General features: G+C 37.4%; 1 protein-coding gene across 2 annotated transcripts in view; it reads right to left on the minus strand.

Annotated features, from left to right (window-relative positions):
• Window positions 1-4879: 4879 nt before the first annotated feature.
• LOC307122996 (B-cell receptor CD22-like) overlaps window positions 4880-24849 on the minus strand; it is a 42220-nt gene continuing 22250 nt past the window's right edge. The window contains exons 1-10 of one of the 2 annotated variants that reach the window (XM_079811364.1): window positions 22045-22077; window positions 21738-21807; window positions 18223-18612; window positions 17876-18124; window positions 6190-6432; window positions 6012-6108; window positions 5867-5912; window positions 5607-5684; window positions 5476-5531; window positions 4880-5214 (exon numbers count right to left, since the gene is read on the minus strand). In XM_079811364.1, the coding sequence (XP_079667490.1) occupies window positions 5199-5214; window positions 5476-5531; window positions 5607-5684; window positions 5867-5912; window positions 6012-6108; window positions 6190-6432; window positions 17876-18124; window positions 18223-18612; window positions 21738-21807; window positions 22045-22059 (1260 nt within the window). In that variant the 5' untranslated portion in view covers window positions 22060-22077 and the 3' untranslated portion in view covers window positions 4880-5198. Of the gene's footprint in view, window positions 5215-5475; window positions 5532-5606; window positions 5685-5866; window positions 5913-6011; window positions 6109-6189; window positions 6433-17875; window positions 18125-18222; window positions 18613-21737; window positions 21808-22044; window positions 22078-24849 lie in introns of those variants that run through there. The other variant, XM_079811365.1, reaches the window with a different exon arrangement.

Below are 24849 nucleotides of genomic sequence, written 5' to 3' on the forward strand. Positions count from 1 at the left end.
ACGACGCATATCCGATCCGGATTGAATAGCTTTTGTAAGTTTAATAGGATTCATCTTTAATTTATGCACTCAAATATGCAATGTTATTTTACATTTGATACATTTCTGTACCTGAAAACTAATGTTAGACGTACCTGAAAAGCATATCTAGCCGAACCATATTGTTGATCTTATTTATTTGTGGTTATCATTTTTAAGTGAATACTTTTATACTTTGATTTGAATATATGTTATATTATTTATTTGAATAGTTCAAAAAGTACAACAAATGTTACAATTTCAATTGAATTGTTGAAAGGTGTATTTTTAATAAATACAACACATTCCCAAAGTCATGTGAAATAATCGTGTTACATAATTGTGATTTCAATATTGACCAAAATAATCGTGATTATGATTTTTTCCATAATCGAGCAGCCCTAATTTATAGGTTGAATTCAGGCAAGGCCTAACAATTTACATTTCATTGATCTCAACCCAATGAGAAAGGGGAGGTACAAGTTTTCCATTGCAAAGAAACTCGCAAGTGTTAGCGAATTCCTCTCTGGGAGCAGCAGATTACATGGGACCTGATTGGGGAAGTCATTTTACTGGGAATGTAATGAAAGTTGTGTGTTATGTTAACTTGAGGCATTCACTCTACAGGGGTCACACAGAGATCCAAATGGTCAAGAGTTCAAATGACACCATAAACACCTGGTGACCTGATGCTCTAAACACAGATCTGACTTGTATAAACAGCATCATTTAAAGAGATTGCCCCAGGGGACCTGGGTGTGATAAAATCACAATACAGCAGATTGTGTAAACACAACTGCAACAGTACTTAAGGTGCAACTGGTCTGACTGCATTTACACACAGTCAGATCTGACCATTATAAATCAGTTTATCTAACCTTTTCTTCACAGAAACATGATCATGATAATGATACATGTCTTTGTAAACTGCAACAATTTTTCTCCTAATGGCATAAAACCGTAACAGGTTAAAGCCATCTACAACAATCTATCTGGCTAAGACCAGTAAAGAAAAAATAAGATAGCCTCATCTACCTTAATTAAATTTGTGTAAAGGTTCAAGATTAAACTGTATTTCGCTCTGTGCTTGTTTTCCTTTCAGGTGAATGGCTGCCACCCTTCAGATCCAGATTCCACTGGGTCTGAAGTCAGGACACACACACACAACTTAACATCTCGGAGATGGGTGTGAAGAGACTTCATGAAGCCATTCACACTTCACAGCACACATAGTTACATGGCTTCCCAGTATAAAAACTGGAATAAAATTATACAACACAGATTATGGAAGGATAGACACCACCCATCTCCTATACACAACACACATCCTTAATTCTATCACCGCACAACACATTTTTCCTGGCATAGGTCATGGGACTATCCAGGCCAAAATCATACACATAATGCAAATTTATCATACACTATTAATCTTCATACATACAGGACAAAATTAATTATTTTCATAATTCCCTTTTTATTTGGTTTGAACAATTTTACTTTCATAATTCCCTTTTTATTTGGTTTGAACAATTTTACTTTCATAATTCCCTTTTTATTTGATTTGAACAATTTTATTTTCATAATTCCCTTTTTATTTTGGTTTGAACAATTTTACGGCTTACAGCCATGACAACTTCCTGTATGTAAACACTGCAAGATGCATAAAACATGTGCATGGCTTTGTCACACAGTAATTAATGGACAATTAATTGATCAGTAAACTGATGGACAAAATGTTTAATATGTCCAGTCCTTAGCATTGTTGAAAACTGGAAGGGCCCCTAGTTTCCAACATATGACTAATGACAATAAAATATATCTAAAGACTTAGATCTGGGATGCAGGCATTTCTATAAATTAAGTAAAAAATTTTCAGTCAGACCTGCATCATTGAGTGTGACTCCGCCTGTACATCAAATGCGCAGAAGATGAGTGCCAAAGTTTAACTAAAGATTTTAAATCTCTTTTTTTGTAAATCTCATTCTCTAAGTAATCTGATTGAAACATAAGAATTCAATAATGATTTGCATTTAAAACAACTGATATAAACAATTTTATAATGGCAATTATTCAATTGTGTATTTCCATGTTTCATTATGTGATATATTTTAATTATGCATACTGCTGGTAAACCTACTGTTCTATTGATGGTTTTGATACCCTTCCTTCAATTCATCCAGACCATGTTTAAATTCCACTTCCATATCTCTAGTGGTATTGAAGAATCTGGCGATCAAATGAGACTTGCTCACTAAATATATGACACTGAGAAATGAGACCGTTTTTACCACTCGCACTTCTGACAGGAGTTTATCATGTGTTGTTATTTTGATGTTCTTGTGATTATTCAACAACTCTCTTTTTCCATCTCACAATAACCACAAAGTCATCAGTGTTCAATTATTGCATGGTTATTCAGAATTTGTTCAGGTGTCTAGCACACGATGGAGCATCATCAGTGAAATGATTCCTTCACCCATGGAGATCTGACCTGCCCGGCAAACCAAACCTTCTGCTTGAAGGTGACCGAGGATTTCTCTAAGGGTCAGCTATTTATAAGAATCCTGGGGAGGACACAGATGTTTCCTCAAAGTGTAAAGACACTTTCCACTGACACTTTCTGCTCATGCTGACTAACGCAACTGACTTGGGACAACAAGTCATTCTACAGACTGAAAACCCTCACAATCATCGGCAGGTGGAAACAAACCTGACCAACGGGATAACAGATATCCTGCCTAATTGCTACAGCCTCCAATCAGCACAGTACGCCTACACCTAAAGGAACTGTGCCGCTGAGGTGTATTTCAGCAGTGTTTTCATCTTCATGTTCAGCCTGTCTTAATGTTGTTATTTCAGGTGACTGCTTGAATTCGGCACCCATTGATTTGTGCTGTTAACTCCAGGATCAGCACTAAGAACACTTCGGAAATTACATCCAAAATATGTAAACAAGGAATGTCCAAGTATGTCCCCTTGGGAACTAATCTGAATTTGTCCCAATGGGCCAGGGGCCGTCTGTAAGAGTCGGTTTTGGTGCTAAGACAAAAGCTGAGCTACACACCTCAGCAATTAAACAACAAAAGTCACTAATCTTGAGAAAAAGATCTCACAGAAACTGTGACAACACCCTGACAAACATTCGTCCCCCCTCCCCATTTTGCCCTCTCCTTGTCCTGGTTTCAAGTCACCAAATGCAGATATACCAGTGATAATGTATTTTGTAAATCTATTGTTTTATCCCTTTCATGTTTGATGTCTTTTTAAAGGTCTCAGTGCGAATGGTAAAATGGTCTCAGTTTCACTGCAGTCACTAGTAGTATTAGAAAGATTGGAAAACTAATGAGAATTCAGTTCTCCTTTTGAGGAATTTATTCAAAGATATCTGATCCACTCCCCCAAAACCAGGTGGGGTTGTTGCAAATATTTACAGCCCTTTTGTTCTAGTTGGAGTATTTAAGGCTGGATGTTCTAACTCTCTGGGGGAATATTCTGTAGTCAGAACCCCCGTGCGGTGCAAACTGCATGTATTGTGCCAGACATGATGACTCTTTTAAATTATTTTCATATTGCTTTGCAATTGTGTTTTATGTTTTTACGCTGATCAGTTGTGTACCATGGATTCTTGTTGACTTATTTACTTTTCCTGTCTGGCCGAAATAAATGTTAACCTTGATTTCTCTTGTATGGTTCCGAAATCATTATTCTAGTATGGATCGATGTAGAGTCCTTTATTACCGCAAAATCTAGGGTTATGATAGATCAAACCGATGACGGCACGACTGAAGCATGGAGCGCAGCGTGCGCGATATTCCGATTTCTGACTATCACTGGGTTAGCACGTTGTAGTCCGTGAATATTACTAAAATTACACTTTTTGTTGAGTGAGCATGTGCAACCACTTAAAGGTAAAATATTCACCCTACACCCTCTGACTAATTACAGAAGTAACCGTTTTGTGCCCGTGAGCGCGCGAAATCCGGACGCGTCATGTCTCTCTGCGATTTAGGGTCTCTCGATGAACGAATATAAAAACTAGGAAGATACAAAGAAAATCAACGATCTAAATTAAATCGCAACTAATCGTAAAATCAGCTGATAAACTCTAAATGTAGCACACTTTATGGAGTCACTTAGAATTGGAGTCAGATAAAATTATTAATGGAGTCAGATTTAAAATGAGATATCAATAATTTAAGAGAACTTCACCGAAAGGCTGAAAAGGCTTACACGCAGAATTCCTTTTTGACCAAGTCATTAGTATCCGGTTTTTGGGCTAATGGATGGAAATTTACATACTCTTTTTGTGAAGAAAAAGTACATACTTTTTAGTGTGTAGCAGAAGAGTATGCAAGCTTTGGGACATACTACTTCGTCATCTTTAATGGACTCTTTAATTAGTTACGTGCATCCCGTCACCGTTTAAACTACCCTGTCAATCATCGTCACAGTTCAAATCCTCCACATTCAGTTTAATTTCCTATCATATCGGAGAGAAATGTAGTCGCACGTCTGCCATTCGTGGGTCTTTAATGCAGACTCCTCTCATGTGTTTGCAGTTTAAATATAATGATGCATTTAAAAGTTAATGGCCAAATGTATCATTACAAAAGTTCTCAATGCTGCTGCAGGTGAAATATAATGCGGATAATATTTAATAAATATTTTTTCATCAGGTTAAATACTGATAATTGATCAAATTCAAGGCACTGGTGCTCGCACTGGTATTTTTGTATAGATCTGCTTTGTACTCTGTACAGCACTTTAGATCAATTCATATTGTGTTTAAATGTGCTTTATAAATAAAGGTTGTTGTTGTTGTAGCAGGGAAGTAGCAGGGATTTCAAGCGGAAACGTTGCAACTTTAAAGCACAGATTCGAAACATTTTATTTGAATAAAGAGAAATAAAGAGAAAAATCTGTCACATGGACCCTTTAATAACATAAATATGATCAAATGTATAGAATATTATTGAAACAATTAGTTTATTAGTTACACTTTGACTGTTTCTTCATGGCACACATGAATATAATCCATTACTTTCTACAGGACCTTTGAGAAACATCACTTCACTGACGAATGGAAACTCTGAAGAGGCGTTTCATTTTCATTGGTAGTTGGATGTGGGCGTGTCCAGCGACGCAACAAAAGCTGGGAAAAGTTTTTCTTGTGCTTCATTTTACCGCGGTGTCTTGCTGTGGGTACAACAGAAATAACACACACATTTACACAGGTCTGTGTTTTTTGAAAGCACATGAAACAACACTACAAATGCTACAAATAATCTGAGTTTTTTTTTTAAGAATATGATTTCTGTCAGTGAGACGACTCGTATGATCCAGTTTGTAACAGAAAGAAAAGACTGTTTAGTGTCTATTGACTAGTAGATTGACTACTGAGGACATAATCTAATCTTTATTGATTATCTTGAGAAGACCTGAGGATCTCCAACTTACAGATTCTCATATTCAGAAGAGCCCGACTGGAGAACAGCAGGTCTGGGATGGACAGTCTATGGGGAAACACATTGATTATTTATTACCTGCACAAACTCTATTGCTTGTGTAGTTTATGATATTTCACTCACTGTGAGTGTGTTGTACAGGTCAGGTGATCTGGACTTGAGCTCAAGAGCTGTATATGTTCCTGCTCTGGGATCATCGTTCTACAGCGAAACAGACAGAAGGACTTACAGCACAAAACAAGAGGCTTTGTATGACAATCAAAAGTGTAATCACTCCAGAGTCTCTCTTCTCATCATGAGTGTGATGATATGCATGTTCTATGTGTATAAAGAAGCTCTAACGGATGTATTGGTGTCATTCTGTGGTTCTTCGATCTTCTCACCTCATAATCGTGTGCTGCAGATCTACAGTTTATCCTTTTCTTCTGACTGTTGAACAGGAAATGGAAACAAGCCGTTTCATTTAATAATCAAATGTACTGCAGTTTAAAAACAAATATTACTTTTTGTTGATACATTTATATTTACATTGTGTACAGTATGATGATGATGATGATGATGATGAATAATCCTACACATGCCACTGTGATCCCCAACCAGACATGCCAACCAAGACCACGATGAACTGAAAGAGGAAGAATATCTTAATTCAATCTGCAAATTAAGAATGAGATTTTTAAGATGAGAGTGTTAATAAAAGCTTCACCTGTGACAGTTACAGCGTCTGATCTCTGAGATCCTTGTTGATTGTGAGCCTGACAGTAGAAGCGTCCACTCTGTAGTGCACTGAAACTCTGTCCAGATCCAACAGCTGAGGTTTCATTCTCCTTAAACCAGCTGAAGTTCAGAGCAGGAGGGTTTGAATCACTGCTGCAGTTCAGAGTCACTGAATCTCCCTCCACTATTACACCAGATGGACTGATGGACACTGAGACGTTTTTTGGTGGATCTAAAACAAACAAACAAAACAAATTAAATTTGACATCACACACTTTGAGACTTAAGAATCCACTAATCAATTATAGCGTTAGTTCTGGCAGGTCACGTTAGTCAGGCTCACATCAGCTGATCCACATCTTTATACTCATGTTTTACGATTGTTAATATGGAAGTAAAATAATGCCAAATGGTTTGAAACAAAAAGCTTGTTGAATTGCACTACTTGAAAAACGTGCTTGTATTTTAATTAATTGTATTTTTAGAGCTTGCATTTTTATGGTCTGAAATTCAACATGGTTGTGTATTTAAGATGTGAATATTTCATTTCAAAACATTTCACACACATTTTCATTATTAAAAATTCAATAATCCATGTTCACCTCTCAGATTTCACTTCCAAAATATTAATTCTGTTTAAAAAAAATACAACCTATAATATCCGACAGGCAATTCTCGCTTTTTATTTCGCTTTGCAAATTCGCTTCCACCAATTCAGTGGTTAATATTCAACAGAACTGCAGGAATAGCAGTAGATTACTGAGCATAATCTCCATCTGCTGTTAGTCGATCTCACCAGCAGGCGGTGCAAGCGGCTGTTGACAAACACCAGAGCGACGGGTAGAGAGAATCATTCATTCATTAAAATGGATTTGTGTTGATTATCAGGACCAGTATACATTGCAGTAAAGCGGCAATATTGCATTTTTTTGTGTCCTAAAATCTGCATATATACTGCATAATACTGCAAATCTACAGTTGTACTTCATTGGACTGTTGTTATACTACATTATACTGCAGTTATTTTTTGTAAGGGTGTGCTTGTTTATCGGTCTGGCTAGTGGCTAGTATGGCACACTACTCTGTACACTCTGTATAACATCAGTAAATAAGACTATTAGATGGAGACTACATCTTTATCATCAAGTGGCCCATGTAGTCATATAGATTAAAATGGTTATAAAGTCATATATATTTAAATTGTTATATAAATTCAAACAGTTTATGTATTGTCATTATTAGTTATCATTTATTTAGTATACTGATGTCTTTTGTTCAACATCACTTATATCTGCCTATACTGGCGGGTGACGTTAGGGGGCAGTGGTGAACCGCAGGGAGTTTCACTTTTGCTAAAGAATAAGTCACACTGCCAGCCATATCAACATACTGTCAACCTAAACTGTTGTTTTTGTTGATTCTGCAGGTAAAATGAGTGATGAGACATCGCAACTGATGTTTTATAATGTTTATATGTGTTTGTTTGATGCATTGTGTCGTTATCGATTTAAAAATAACCGCATTGACGCACCCGCGGCTAAAATGCGGCCTACTCTGCCGCGACCGGCGGGTGCCGTGCGAGAGATCGCCGCGGCTTGGAATGCGGCCTGCTCGGCCGCGCGGAAGATCGCGATCCATAATGATTATAATATTAATGCACTCAAAGTCGTCTTTAAACATAGTTAAGTGGTAGTTGATCTTTAATGTGTCTGTTTCATTACATTTAGTCATTGTGGGTGACTATGATGATGCTAGTGAGAGAGTTTGTAGTCATTCAGAGTTAAATGGCCTAATGTTGTTTAAAGAACTGAGTTTACAATCACATAAGTTAAATATAGTTACTTTAAGTGCTTGTATACAGTCTGTGTAAATTGAGAATTAGTATACGATTACTGGAAGATTAATATAAGTCAGTTGGTGAAATACAAATGTTCTTATTTTCTGACATGCTGTATATCAGAGTAATGAGTGTAAATGTGAGTTTATTGAACAGTTTCACTTTTGCTAAAGAATAAGTCACACTGCCAGCCATATCAACATACTGTCAACCTAAACTGTTGTTTTTGTTGATTCTGCAGATACAGTGTGACAGAAATAAAAAACTATATGTGCCACCAGAAAACCCTGCCTCTTCTGTGTGTGCAACACCCACATCAGCTGAACACATCGTCTCTTACTATTCTCGACATAACAGACACAGATACAGCAGCCAGAGAAAAAGCAATGTTAGAAAGTCAAGAGTCAAACAGACTCACTAAAGCAAACACTGATCACCATAATGGCAGATTTTTTTTATCTCTGTTAATTCACAATTATATATTTTTTCTTTTGGTTAGTAATGTGTGAAGCTGGTAATGCTGTTTGTGGAGTTGTTTAGTCCTCCTCTGCTGAGAGATTTAATGTCTTCTTTTATCTTCAGTTGATTTCATCTAATGCCGAGTTCAGACTGCACGATTTTCAAACTGGTCGGATCACAGTTCTTTTCACACTGCATGACTATCTTGGGCCAGCATTCAGTCACTGCTGTGTTCACACTGACCGATGGATCGGCGACAGGGGGTTTCACACTGCATGACTGTACAAGAGGAGGAATCGCCGACAGCTCTGTCCCGTCAGCGAACTATGTTTCACAAGCAAACACACGCAAGAAGTGAGAAGGAAACAACGCAAGATCACACGTGCGTCAGACCGGAGTTCTCGCACGGGACTGGAATTTTTATTAAAAATATAGACTGCAGTTCAGACTCTTGCTATCCAAATTATCTGTGTGCTGATTTGCAGCAAAAAGGAGAAAAAGAAAAAAAGATTATGGTGGAGGAAATGGTTGGAGAAACACAAGGAGCAAGGATTGTGTTCTGCAAAGAGAGTTGGAGGGAAATAAATAATTTAGCAGTGTGCTGCTGCTGCGGCTGGTCAAGCAAATGTTTGTGCTTTGTTTCTGGTTGATATAACTGTAAATGTATCTATTAAAAGTACTAATATTCTGGTCTATAACTCCTCCCTGAACCTCCCGCTGCCCTGTATCTCACTCTCTCATTGGCTGTAGGTCCTCGCCGGTGTATTTTTCAGTCATAACTCATTTCACACAGCAGGAGTTTGAATCGCCGACAGGTCCAGATATTTAGCATGCCAAATATCTTGCGGGCGTCATCGGCGATTCTCTCTGATCGCGTCTTTGATCATTCACACTGCGTGATAGTCACTTGCGTGCACGAGCACCAATTTGCCTATGATTTCAGGCATTTGTCTGCGATTTCCCAAAACCTGTCGGTGAGTCAAAATCGGGGCTAAAATCGGGCAGTGTGAACTAGGCTTTAGGCTGTGGCTGAACTCAGTTGTAGTTTCTCTTATCTTCAGTGATTCTGCTCATTATCATCAGGTGTTCATCATTAATGCTCAGTCATAACTCAATTAATCTCTTAATTACCTAATTAACTTCAACACTGATTCAGTGTTATTTATGAGTGTGGACTATATAAACCCTGAGAAGTGTTAATTTAACACTGGGAAATTACTGTGTACCTTTGGCTCAGAATGCATTTTGAATTTCAAACTGCATTTTGCTACAATTGTCACACAGTGTTATGATGAAAATGCAATCCCAAGTGTCCTACCTGTGAGTTTAAATGCATTTCACAAAAATAAAAAAACACTAGCCACAGTGATTGCTGAGCAAAAAAGGTGCATGTCAAGCCCTATATATATATATATATATATATATATATAATGTTTAATTGCCTTTTTATATATTAATAAAGTACTGAATTTGTAAAGTTGACCTTTCCTACCTGTTTCCTTTTCAGACTTAAACATGATCTCCCAGATAGCAAAAAATATCGGCACGGCTTCTTTTTGCCGCCGGCCCTAAGCTGTCGGCTATAGGTGCGTCCCGCTGGCGGTGATGAAACGTTTGCCGCCGAATACGTCACTCCCATTTCTTGCGAGATGCCGCGGCCGACTAGCCGGCGGGCCGCCGGCTTCATTTTCTCTGGCGGTTGCCTCCGCCTAATGGACCGCGGCCGGCTGGCGGCAAGCCGCTTTGATATACAAGGATTTCTACTCTCAAATTCGACCAGCCACGTTGGCTATGTTTGGCTTGTTGGGAAATAGAGTGGAACTGACAGCATTTTAACTAGTTCTCAGTTTTAATCATAATAGCCTAGCCCAGGGCCGGCCCTGACCAATTTGCTGCCCTAGGCAAGATTTTACTTGGTGCCCCTTTTGTATCAAGTTGTGGAAACACTGCTACTGTTTTATTTTTGTAATGCATTGATGTTTTTAAAAAAAAATTATTGTTGTTTTATATGATGTCCAGTCCTTTCTACCCCGTCATTATGTTCATGATATTATTATTATTAATTTTTTTAAAGGCTGATGATAGTTAAACTATACAAAAATAGCACCTACAGCCTAAACACAAATAGCAAGAGTGCATCTGGCATTCATGCACAAACTATTCATTGAGAACTATACATTTTAAAATTGCCATATGTCCCCTTAAAACTGCACAACTGTAGAATAAAAACATTAGGCTATTAAAAAAGTGATATTACATGCGTTTTAAAAAACAGATATGATTTTTTTGGACAAAATCACACTCTCTGTGGCCTCTGGAGAACCCTGCTTGCATACAGTTTAAGGTAAAACTGGAATTAATTAGCGAACATTAGTATTTTACTTCTATGCAATATAAAAGCAATATTAAATAAAATGTTCATTCATTAGCCTATACATCACTTTACCTCTGTCTTTACACTGCAAAAAATGCTCTTCTTATTTAGTATTTTTCTTCTTGTTTCCAGTCCAAACATCTAAAAATTATTAAATCAAGATGCATTTTAAGTAAAATGACATATGATATATTTTCCTTGTTTTCTGGGGGGGAAAAAATCTAAATTAAGTGAGTTTTTGCTTAAAACAAGCTAAATTATCTGCCAAATGGGGTGAGAAAAATTATCTTATTTCTGTTTGGGACAGAAACACGATTTCAATCAGAAACTAGATTATTTTTCTCACCCCATTGGCAGATAATTTAGCTTGTTTTAAGCATAAACTCACTTAAGAAAAAAATATAATTTTACTTATCTAGTAAATGCATCTTGATTTAAGAATTTTTAAATATTTAGACTAGAAACAAGACAAAAATACTAAATAAGAAGAGCAGTGTATCCCTTATCTTCCCTGCATCAGAGGCTTTTGTCTTTTTTGACACTACAATTCGGCAACTTTCCCTGAGTCTACACCTTGAGCGAGCGACCAAGCACCCTAAAAAATGAAAGCAATCCTGTCTACATTAGATGCGGCGAGAGGCGACGCGACACAACAAATCCCCCCAACGTTAAACTGATCGCGCGTTATATTTCTGACGCACTTCAAGTAGCTCGGCGGGGGGAGATCGATGAGGCGGACCGGGAAGAGGCGGGGAACTTGGTTAGGTTTTTTGCGCTTTATTTGGTAATATTTCAAATTAATATGAATAAAATAGTATCAGTAATACATTTTGGCGCCCCTATGGATGAGTGGCGCCCCTAGCATTAGCCTATTCCGCCTATGCCACGGGCCGGCCCTGGCCTAGCCTATATGTGAATTATATCAAATATTAGTTTTTTTTGCTCCAAAGCCATTAGGGTTTATAACAGATTCTTGACTCTTGATTCCATGATAAGGTTAGGTTTAGGAAATTACATTTAAATTTTCACTTGATTATTTGCATGTTGAGCGTGTTTAAACAGTGTTGGTCAATTTGACCCATAATGGATGTAATACTTTTTTTTTTTTTTTCTTTAGCATAATAGGAGGGTTAAGAAAGTTTGAAAGTTCATTTTAGGATATTGAACACTTTTATTTTTGTATTGCCCTTTTTCTATTTCTTTTTGGACTGACTTTAAAATAGACATGACAAAAAATTAGAACTTAGAACTTCATGACATTTTACTTTGTTTTCAAAACCCATATTTTTCTGAAAAACAAAAATATATTATTAATTATTTAGGAAAAATTCTACATTCATAAGACAAGAATAACTCAAAAGAAGCCCTCTAATATTACCTTTTATAAAGCTGATTTCTACAATATACTTTGAAACCCTTTCAAACATGAGGTCGCAAAACAAAAAGCTTACAAAAACAGAAAACCTGAAAGCTTTTCAATTTCATGTGACTGCCTTAATATTATAAAGTATTTTCTATCTCAGAATTCTTATTTTTATTATTTATTTTATATACATTGTTACATTTGTTGTTATTCTTTGTTCTACATATTCGGAACTGTACCACAATGCTTTATTGTTTTTATTTTTCTCTCATTGTACTTTTTGTATTGTACTTGTCTATAAATGTACTAATTTAAATAAAAATAAAACCAAACCAAACAGAGAAGTACCTCCACCGGCCGAGAGGGGCAGTATACCTAAAAAAGACGGAAGACAAACCGGAAAAACATATGAAACAGATTTACCAACAGCGGCCGGCAACTCATCACACGGTTTTAGTATTTGAAGAGAGGAGATCAGAAAATATCCTCGACTACGAGCGTTTAAGTAAGTACATGTTTCCTTTTTGTGTAACACAATATTATGTTCATTTTTGATGTATATACCGGTAGGTTGTTTTAATTTTGTTTGTGCGACACGCACACTGCTAGTCTAGAGCAGTGGTTCCAACCACAGTTCCTGGAGGACCCCCAACAGTGCACATTTTGGATGTGTCCTTTGTCTGACACACCCACATCAGGTCTTGGAGTAGCTACTAATGAGCTGATGACCTGAATCAGTGTGTTTGATTGAGGAGACATGCAAAATGTGCACTGTTGGGGGTCCCCCAGGAACGTGTTGGGAACCACTGGTCTAGAGCACAATACACAGTGCTAACACGTGCTGTTTCGCCTTTTTTACACACTGAGTTCAAGCATGTTCTACATGTTAAAATGTATCTAGCTACTGTAGGTAAATTAGCCAAAGCTTTACATCTAGAAAGACTTAAGTTTTACTTTTGGTGTTTTTCTAACAAAACAGAATGATGTATATAGGTTATTTAAATTATTTTGTTAGTCCGAACAAGCATGCTGCTAGGTCAGTTTTAGCAAGTGTTAGCTAACATGTGCTGTGTTGCTACTGTTCTTCTAGCATTTAAGGTTATGAGTTATTTCTCTGAACTGCTGTACTTTTTATGTTTGAGGACAATGCAGTTTACTTGAATCACTACACTGAATGAATACATTTTACTGTTCCACATTTGGCTGACCCCACCCCCCCCCCCCCCCACAGCATAGCTACTGTATATTCTGTATATAACGTTAACAATGCGGTTTTGTTCACATTTTCTTGCAGATACCTTGACCAGAGCACAATCGGTTATCTTCATCCAAGAGACCTACTGTTGGACAATCGTTTCGGCTTTCAAGGTAAATAAATTGTTAGTCACAATGTCTAGTTACTGGGCTATAAGGAGAAGAAATATTGAAAGGAGTTGAGATGGACAAACAGGAAATTGCAGCTGTTGGAAACTTAAACAGTATGGAAAATTGTGCCTTTAGTTGTTGTTTTATATATATATATATATATATATATATAATATATATATATATATATATATAATATTATATATATATATATATATAATATATATATATATATTATATATATATATATAAAATATTTTTTATGTAGATTTCCAGAATGAGAACCAAGCCCTGAGGGAAAGCAATGCACGAGCAGGTGAGAACATGCACTCTTTCTTAAATTTTACTTCTTTGACTGTGATGTAGGTCCAAAATTACCAAATGCCTTTCATTTTGTCAGCTTCGGATGGCAGCGGCTCACTTCAAGAGCAGGTGAAGCAAGTGAAACAATGTTGACGACGTTTGCTCGTACTGGGCAATCAGGTACAACTTGCAAACAACACCTGTGGTTGTTGGTTTAATTCCCACTGGGGCCACCTGTACATGTAGTAGACCTAGTTGTAAATGTCATAGTTTAGTAGTTGAGGGACCAGGACTGACTGCTTTATTCTTTTATTCTGTGAACCCCTGTAGGTGCAGATCAGACCCTAATGCTGCGACGTCTTGGAGAGTTTGGCGATGTTGTGCGTAGCAATGGACAACAAAATGGACACTATGCTGCAACATTTCAGTGCCAATGTGTCTTTTGGAGAGTTATCCCTGCCAGGGGGTCTGTTACTCCCCCTCGACAACCCATTTGGTGTTACTTGACAACAGTTTGAGGCAGGATAAAGAGCTCCAGTAAGTGTGCTGATTTTGTTTATAATGCTGTAGGGTAATCTAAAAAGTAAAATTTAAGATTGTACACTGCATATTCTACAGTCTGAATCCACAGCCTGTCACATTTTTATATTTATGTATGAGAAGCTTCAGAGATATGTAATTTGTAACACTTTTTTGTATTTTCAGCTTCGGTTTTTGGCAATCAAATGTGGGAGGGACCTAAAAACAACCGTGTGGCGAATGCTTCAGAGTATCTTCTCTAATCACCTTTCCATTAATACAACCTGGACTGGTGTAGAAGATAAAGCATGTTTTAGAGACATGTTCCTGAAGACCATTGTTCAAAGTAATATATATATAAAAATATATAAATTTGTTATATATTTAAGTAGATGTGTGTGGCCTTATGCCATTCAAATGGAATGACAGATCTGTATTTTCTACAGGAGCCATCCGGAAGAACCCGGCAACCCAGGATGCCACTGATGAGGCGGTCCAGGTTAACGTTATGCGTTACCTGAAAGGAACATCTGATCGTGAAGGCGGAAAAAGACGCCGCACAGCTGAGAGGGACCCACAGCCGACCTCTTATACCTAGGCTGACTACTGACACCTGGAACCCTTTCTTTATCCTGCAGTCAGTAACATCAAGACCCCTAAAGAAGCCAGAAGTTTCAGGCTACACTCACCCAATCCACACTGTTCACTGTGGAAATTACTTTTTTTTTTATTCCCTGTGACCCTGCCTTGAAGGCAGCTCCTTGGATGGATATGGGATGGCGAGGTTGTTTGTCCTTTATATAGGCGCACAAGAAATCACTGAAGATAAGCCAATTTGCGCTGCCTCATTCTGGAGGTCGGGGAAAACCAGAGAACCCATAGTCAGGCTTGTTATAATGGTCTGTTCTACTACTGTTCTATTCTTCTCCAGAGCTTTACTCTAAATTATTACCATTTATCCTATTGTTAGAAATGGCTTGTTAAATGTGATGTTATACCTCGATTTATTTGGTATCCTGCACATTCTTTGGTACCAAATATCCTCATTATTTGATATAATGTTTAATGGTAATTCTTTTCATCCCAGAGCTGACCTCTTTGTTATTAACGTCAAACGTGTTTGCGATTACGCAATTCTGACGCTTCTACAGCCGCCGGATCACCGCCGGTGGTCCGCCGACTCATTGCTATCTGGGCTGTAGTGTTTACATTCAGACTGCAGGCAAAAGTGGCCCACATCTGTGTTGTTGTTGTTGTTTTGCACAGCTCTTCAAACAAAACTTGAGGTAAAACTATATATATAAACTAGAATGTACATTTCCTGAAGAAAATGTGAGTAGTGCTTGCTGTGGCAAAACTCGCCACCCGGATAATGCAAAAAAAGCCAAGCAACATGTCTGTAGGATGTTCTGGTGCTGATATATGGCTTATTCATGTGTTTGTACGGTTGCTAGGGTACTCTAATTGGTTGCTAGGGTGTGACTATACAGTTTATGGGGTGATATTTAAAGACTATTGGCTGCTTGATAGGTTGATTCAAATGAGACCAGCCTCAAGTCTCTGTGATGTTCTGATGCGGAGATATGATCACACAAACCTCATGCTAATACGATTTACATTTTGCTAGAATAATGCTAACACGATTAAGATGTTGCTAGCAAGAATGCTAACATTACTAGCATGTTGCTAACATGATTAGCAAGAAAATGCTAACATGATTAGCAAGACAATACTAACACAATTAGCATGTGGCTAGCATAATGCTAACACAATTAGCATTTTGCTAGCATGATGTTAACACGATTAGCATTTTGTTAACACGATTAACATGTTGCAAGAATGATGCTAACACGATTATAATGATGCTAGAATAATGCTAACATGATTAGCATAACAATGCTAACATGATTAGCATGTTGTTTACATAATGCTAACACGATTTGCATGTTGTTAACATAATGCTTACACGATTTGCATGTTGTTAACATAATGCTAACACGATTTGCATGTTGTTAACATAATGTTAAAACGATTAGCATGATGTTAGCATTATACTAACATGATCAGCATTACAATGCTAACACGATTACCATGTTGCTAGCATTATGCTAACATGATTAGCATGTTGTTAACATAATGCTAACATGATTAGCATGTTGCTAGCATGTTCTAATCCTTAGCTTATCACTATTAGCATGTAGCTATTCACTGCTAGCATGTGTAGCATTTTGAAAGTCCAGTTTGCTAGCATGAGTCAAAAGAGCCAACCGCTATGTCTCTATGATGTTCTGATGCAGAGATATAGGTCTTGCTGAACGGTTTTTAGGGTACTCTATTTGGTTGCTATGGAGTGGCTTGGCAGCATCCAATGACGATACTCCAAAAGCTGCTTGTCAGTATGAATGATATAAACCAACCCCCAAGCCTTTATGATGTTCTGAGGCAGAGATATAGGTCTTGCTGAACGGTTGCTAGGGTACTCTATTTGGTTGCTATGGAGTGGCTTGGCAGCATCCAATGACGATACTCCAAAAGCTGCTTGTCAGTATGAATGATATAAACCAACCCCCAAGCCTTTATGATGTTCTGAGGCAGAGATATAGGTCTTGGTAAACGGTTGCTAGGATGCTTGATAATGATTGCTAGGGCGTGACTAGAAGTGTTGAAGGTGATTTGTGATTGGCTGTTGATGCCCTGAGTAGGGCTGGCCGATATGGCCCCAAAAAATGTCATAATAAAATTTTCCATATCAGTCGATATAGATAATTATCTCGATAAATGTCAAATCTTTATTTCTTTAAAGTTTAAAGACATATTTTTGCTCCTGAGTGAAAGATGTAGAAAACAGAGAGTTAATAGTGGCTTAACTATCCTTTATTGACCAAACATGACAATATCCCTTTATGTCCTCCTCATCACTCAAACTGCAAAAACGGCAGCCTTTCCTTAGTGTCCGAAATCACTCATTCGTTTTCATTTGCACAGCTCTACAAGCAAAACTTGAGGTAAAACAATATATATATAAAAACTTTGGTCTCTTTCTCATCTATGTCCTCCATGATTTTCACATCACCTTATTAATGAACACATAAACTCATAAACTCATAAACACATAAACTCTGACTTCAGTGGCCTCCATGTTTACTATTGTTCAGATCTATGACCACTGCAAAATCCTCAGAGATAAATCAACACTGCTCACGGCACATATTGTCCCAATCTAAAGAGTTAAAGTGACAGTGTTGATTAAACTCTGAGGATTTTACTGTGCAGTTCAAACTCAAATCTGTTATTGGACACATTCAATAAATAATAATGTGAACAGCCACACAAAGAAATCTGAGCAATAAAACAGAATTGAGCGCTAATGCTTACAGTGTAAACGTAGAGACACATGATCTGAATCTGTTTTTTTTTGGCTCTTTTCAGAAATAAAATCTTAAACTCATACTCACACATGACATTGAGATGAAGATCAGGAGAGATGTGATGGTGTCCGTGTACAGCACAGCTATATCTGCCTGCATCCTCTCTTCTGACTGACTGCAGCAGGAGTTCATTGTTTCTGTCTCTTCTCTCAGTTAATGGCTGTGAGTTTCTGGACCAGATGAATGTTGCTCTGTCAGTCAGAGTGCAGCTGCTTTTACATGTCAGACGGACTGAATCTCCCTCTGTCACTCTCTCAGGAGACTCCACCTGAAGATCTGAACACAACACACACATTATATCTAGTGCTGCTGTCATACACTGATTATTATTCAACATAATGCACAGAAGAAGAGATAAACCTCACCAAACTCACCTGTGACAGTAAGAGTCACTCCTGGAGCACCAATCCATGTTCCATCAGGTTTATCATCATCATCATTATCATCATACCATTTGTCTGTATCAGTGATGAATCTGAAATAGTACTCGTGTGAATCCTTCAGTGTCACATGACTCAGTCTGACGGTGCAGTCCTGCTTTTTATCTCCCAGATACTGAAGCCTCTGACTGTATTCAGGGTCATTAGACAGATCTGGAGGCTCTACATTATCTTTTTCCAGTGCGTTTGTCCAGAACACTTTCTCTATCTGATGTACAGTAGAGTATCCATAAGTGCAGTTCATTATCACGGTTGAGTCCTTTAGTGCACAGATGCGTGAACGACTGTATCTCACATTGCAATCATCACAATAACTGAAAACTCCTGAAAAACAAGATTAATAATAAACGAAGCAGCAGTTACTGATAGCATGCTAAAAGTCTTTGAATGTCTTGTGGTTGTTGAAGAAAAGCAGAATTTAACATCCGAGACAGGAGCATGAAAATGGAAATACTAGGACTGCCTAAGATGAAAATATTAAATTCAGAAGATATTATGCTGATTCAAACTACAATTAATACCAATTATTTGCTAAGAAAAGCCACATAATGTAGATAATTTTGCCATTACAAGAAGGTATTGTTGGTGAATATTATTTATTAATAGTTATAATCAGTGATGAGTTTAGTTTAAAGTTTTTAGTTTATTATTTAGTTTATTATTTAAAAGTTATTTAAAAGAGTTTAGTTTATTATTTAAAAGTTATTTAAAAGAGTTTAGTTTATTATTTATGTTACTGAGTATGGAAATGCACAATAGTTTAGGAATGAATACGTCTATGAATTTATGAGGCTCTAAATTATATTTGTATTTCTTTATTAATGCTTAACTATTTTGTTGTAAGATACCAGTGCCTTAATGGCGATTTCCTTTGTTATTTTAGACTGTTGGACATACAGAATATCACAATACAGAAGTGAATCTACTCCATCTCATTATATTGTATCCTGACTGATACACCATCCTGTATACTGTCCCTAAAGAGCTAGTATAACTGTATAATCTCAAAAATGCACTCTCAATATATATATATATACAGTCCATTTGTCTTTATTTGTCTTTGACTGTATTCAGTGTCATTAGACAGATCTGGATACTCGTCATTAACTTTTTCCAGTATTTTGGTCCAGAACACGTTCTTGATCTGATGTCCAGTAGGGTATGTATAAGTGCAGTTCATTATCACTGTTGAGTCCTTTAGTGCACAGATGTGTGAAGGCAGGGACGTCGTTAGGCCTATTTTAGGGGGGCTGAAGCTACCCCAAAATGTTCCTAAGCCCCCCTAAATGATAATAAGAACAACAATAACAATTTGATTTATCAATAACCGTATCCTCCTCATTCATATTTAGATGCAACAAATTATATAAATCCAGCTACAAAAAAATAGCCGAAAAGTCGGTATTTGGACAGAAGTACAAAGAGTCGTTGTGCTATTAAGATGATCGCGTCTCGTTGGTGAACTGTGGCAGCTTTCAGAGCGTTGCAGACCGGAGCGCTCCTGCAAGAACTGCCTGGAGGATTCATCTCCGTTACCAAGGTTATAATCGTTAACGAAAATGAACGAAAAAACGAAAACTAGGTGGGTTGTCGTTAACTGAAATAAAAATAAAAACGAGGCATTACAAAAAAACGATAACTAATCAAATCTATAATGTGTTTGGCAAAACTAGCTCAAATAAAATGATGGATTAAATGTCCTAAGTTTTTGTCTTTATCAATGTCTTTCATAGAGCAAATAACGTTCCGCTGCATCTCCTTTCCCTGCGTCTCTCATTCACGCGCGCCCCACACCCACACACACACACACGCACGCACGCACGCACGCACACACACACACACACAGCCCGTGCTCACCGCCGTCTTCTTGAGAACGAGTGTTCGACGTTGAAAGCAAGTTCGCGAAAGGTTGGTATCTCGTGAACACCTTTACACAATCACACATTAAAAAGTGGTATAAAATATTTTTAATTCAGAATATAATTTTGTCAGTGAGTTAATGTCAACCCGAGAAGCGATTGCTATTTTAGAAAGTTAACTAGTCGCAAGTTTGAGGTAAAATGCACTTGGGTTGTCGATGTCAAAACACATATAAGCTGTGATTCAAATATTAAACAATGTTATCTCATTAGGCTATTGTATAGGGTAAATTTAGTATAGGGTGTGAAAACTGCACAGCTGTGTTATTTGTAGGCTATAGGTTTAGCTCAATTTTAGGTTTAGCGGTATATTTGTATTTTAGGGTTAAAAAAAAATAGGTTGAATACATGCGGTTCTGTGTAATTAAATAGCATTCTGTGGACAACTTATCTTATATAGAGAGGAATTAGATATAGTATGCTATTACCTTTTCATACATTTACATGAGCAGACAGGCAATATAAGTCATTGCTTATAGTAACTCATCAGGAGCAAAATCTGACCTAAGTAAATTCCCCAATCAGCTTTGATGTGTCTAAAAGCTAACATTACAGTAACTTTTCTTTAACAGAGTAGAAATGGAAGAAGAGGATATGTCTGTCACGTTTTACTTCTTAAAAATCTTGGTTTCTTGACTGGTTGTTGACGTCAGTGTAGCTCTAGATGTGAGTGCAAAGATTTTGCAAACGCAAGTTACAAATACCCTGTGGGCTAAGCCCCTCCCCTGTATTCCAATCCTAGTGAAGTCCCTGTGTGAAGGACTGTAACTCACACTCATATCAGCACTAGAAACCCCTGAAACACAGAATTCATCCTGATGAACATGTTTTATCAGTTACACTGGACCATTGAAAACTTCATATTTTTACTTCTAAACAGCGACTCATGACAGGAAATATAAGCTCATCTTCTCAGACTCTATTGAGTGATGAATGATCTCAGTGTGAATTACTTCATGAGCTTTGATGGAGGATGTTGCAGAAATAAACACAGAAACAGAAGTGAAAACAGACGTCAGTCACGAACAACAGCTCTATCAAATAATCAAACACACGACAGACTAAGAAAATAATCAATGATGATTTAAAGACTCAGCTCTGTGATCTTCTATATGCTAACAAACAGTCCTTTGACACATAAACCTCAACAATATCTCCACATCGTCTTCTGAGAAAATGAGCCAAAAATATCCATGATCTGCGATACACTGATGTTTGTCCAATCAAATGCTCTGATGAGTGAGAAAGTCCCGCCCCTAAACCACCGGACACTGACTAGCAAGAAGCAAATTAGCAATTCATGTTCAAAACTGTGACGTCACTAAAAACTATTGGATATTTATAAAACGGACAAGCCCATTGACATCTCTCACTCAAACTTCCTGCTTCAAAAGGAAACGCATCAATATAGCACACAAAACTGCTCATTAATCATCATTATATGATCCAAACAGGCTACAAACTTCAGAAGAAAAGGACAGACTCTTTATAACTAAATTACACAGAAGATGAAATGTGCCAGAGACTCACCGTGAATCATGAGCAGAAAGACCAGAGGAAGAGCAGGAGCCGTTCTGACCCACATCAGCATAAAATACATCTATAATACAGCATTAAACATCACTCATATACTCATAAACAGGTCATGTTCATCAGCCTAAACAGCTCTTAGTGTTAGTGAGATCTCTGCACATCTGGAGATTATTAATGCTCAACATCAGTGTGTGTGAATGAACTGATCATTAGATGAACAGAAGATATTTCTCATGTGTTATATGAGCTTCATCTATAGCAATAATCATCAGTGTTCATTTAAGTAAGAGTGTGTTTGTCTTACCGTGTTGTAGCTCATCAGATCAACAGCAACTGAACGACTGACTGAGTAACACATGCACTTTTAGCTTTAGGTTGAAGGACTGTGTGTGGTTAACACTGTTTATTTAAAGCCAGTGACGGAAATATCAACAACATCACTGAACTAAACCTGACTGAAGAACAATAATCATCCTTTCATTAAAGGGTAACTTCAGTGATTTATCATTAGGCTTTGTATCAGTAGAAACCCGGTAGTATATTCAAATTATGGTACTTTCCCCCTCATGTCCCCCTGAGACGAGATGAAAGTAAGAGTTTCAACTTTTCAATGAATTCCTATCAAATTATGAGCTTCCACATGTGATCTGATATCGTCAGACTGGACAGTGAATGACTACGTTTACATGGACAGCAGTAATCTAATTATTGACCTTACTCTGAATAAGACAATAATCTGATTAAGGCGTTTACATGAGTTGCTTTTAGAATATTACGTTCATGTTCCCATTTTACATGTTACAGAACATAGCTCGATTAATAGTACGTCATTACGTACCCATGCCACGCTACGCTGTCCGGCGTCCAATCATAGCGCGACTTTCGTAGGTCTGTTCAAATCAATGGGCTCAGGCAACCAGCTGTAACTTTACCTGCGGGTGTCGCTGTTGGACAGTGTGACTTTATAAAAACGAGTGACTTTTATACTTTTTAATGTAATTATATATATATATATATATATATATATATATATATATATATATATATAAATATATATATATATATATATATATATATATATAGTTTTATTTTTTGTAATATTATATATTGTGTCTTTCAGTTTTTTTTAAGAGACACTGCCCATCTTGCCTCCTTCTTGACAGCCTACATTTCGAATAATAGCTTTGATTAATGATGAAAATTAAGGTTTCAAAATCGTGATTGTTTGGATTTTTTTTTCTGCCATCGAGCCACAAGCGCTCACTGAATGGCCATATGGCTCGCGAGCCTAGAGGTTCCCGACCGCTGTTGTAAGCAGACAATTATGAATCTGGGATTACAGATACAAACGTATTGTATTTTACTTTTACAATGAGCAGAATTATTACAACACAAAGAAAAAAAATATAGAGGAGGCCATGTCCGAGTGAGCAGTCAAGCAAGACACGCAGTCACGCACCATAGCAACACGTCATGGCAACGACATTTCAGACTGAAAGATACGTAAAAGATAAACGGGAATGTGAGCGCATTGTTACTGTTTTGTACGCGCTGTTATATTAATTATAATCCAAATTCTGTTTTATTTGTCACAATATTATTGATGATTGTTTAGAGGGGCACTTTATATACTTTTGATACGAGCCCCCAAAGCCCTCCCCTCTGCACTTGCCTGGTGTGTGTGTCCTGTCACAAAATGCGGCGAAAACTCATACACGACGTTAATAGTTAGATTAAGGTGTGTACATGTCTACAATGCACTTGGATAATGCGACTAAAATAGGCATACTCCACATGTCTTAATTCGATTTTTGTTTAATTCGAGTATGGCTTTAACCGGATTAAGGTAATTAGAAATCGCTGTTTACATGGTAGTTTCTTAATCAGAGTATGGTCTTAATCAGATTAATATCGGAGTATTGTTGTACATGTAAACGTACTGAATGACAGCCGCTCTTACCTCAGCTCTGCTCAGCTCTTCTCATGATGAATGAAATCTGACTCCTGCTGCGTCTGTGACGTGACTCTCGTTCGGCTCACACACACTTTATTGAAGAGACACGTTCAGTTTTTAATTGTAGTGTCTGTTCTCTAACTGAACGAAATTATTTAATTACTATGAATATCAAAATGACGTTGGAGCGGTGTAATGGTGGGCAAGTGATAACCAGTAGCCGTGGCTTTGGGAGTGGCCTCATAGGGCAGCGAAGCAAGTGCATTCTGGGAGATGTTGTCTTTCATCCACAAAAATACATTTTCTGTCTTTTCTCAGTCTAGAAGGCACCAAATTCAAAAATAATTTCACATTTCTACTTCATAAATGAGCCAGTTTAAACACACATTGATCTTCCCAGCGCTGAAGTGCCCCTTTAAGCTGAAGATGAATGATTGTGATTTACAGGCGACCCTGGGGGTGTAACGATTCACTCGTTTTCTCAATGCTTTGATTACAAATCCTGAAGATGCATATGCATCGATCTTGAAACATGTATTTTTGAATCATGAATCGACGATTTCGGTCAATAATCGATTTAAAATTCTAAGAATCATAGACGAGAGATTGAGCGAAGAGCTTAGAAAGTTCCCTCATTTCTACAACTCTAGCATGAAAGAATACAAAGATATTTACATGGGTTGTAACTCGTGGTGAGAGATTGCTCAAAACTGTTGAATGCCTGCGTACACGTGCGAGTCAAAAGAAGTATACTTTGCCATAAATGAGCCTCATTCATGAAACTTAGTAATTTGCGCATAAAATGGAATTATTATGTGGCGAGCAGCGACTAACAGACAGCAGATAAACGACAATCCACCTGTCACTCAAAGTGGCCACGCCCTTAATTATGCAGAACTTTAAGGCTTTATATAATGTTAACGAATTAGTTATAAAGTCATTCCCCCCCCTCACAGTCTTCATGAAGGGCAAAATTAGCCGTACAGACCAAAACCACAATGTGTCCCAGACTGTGAACATGTGTTCTTCTGCTGTAAAGTTGGGCATTTTAACATGAGCTCAATGAGATTCTGCTCTTCTGGAGTCTGCCTCTAGTGGCCAGTCCATGAACTGCAGTTTAAGTCACTTCAGTATCGGCTTCAAGAGAAACTGCAG

Source organism: Gobio gobio (assembly GCF_949357685.1).
Source record: "Gobio gobio genome assembly, chromosome: 3".
NCBI classification, from domain to species: domain Eukaryota; kingdom Metazoa; phylum Chordata; class Actinopteri; order Cypriniformes; family Gobionidae; genus Gobio; species Gobio gobio.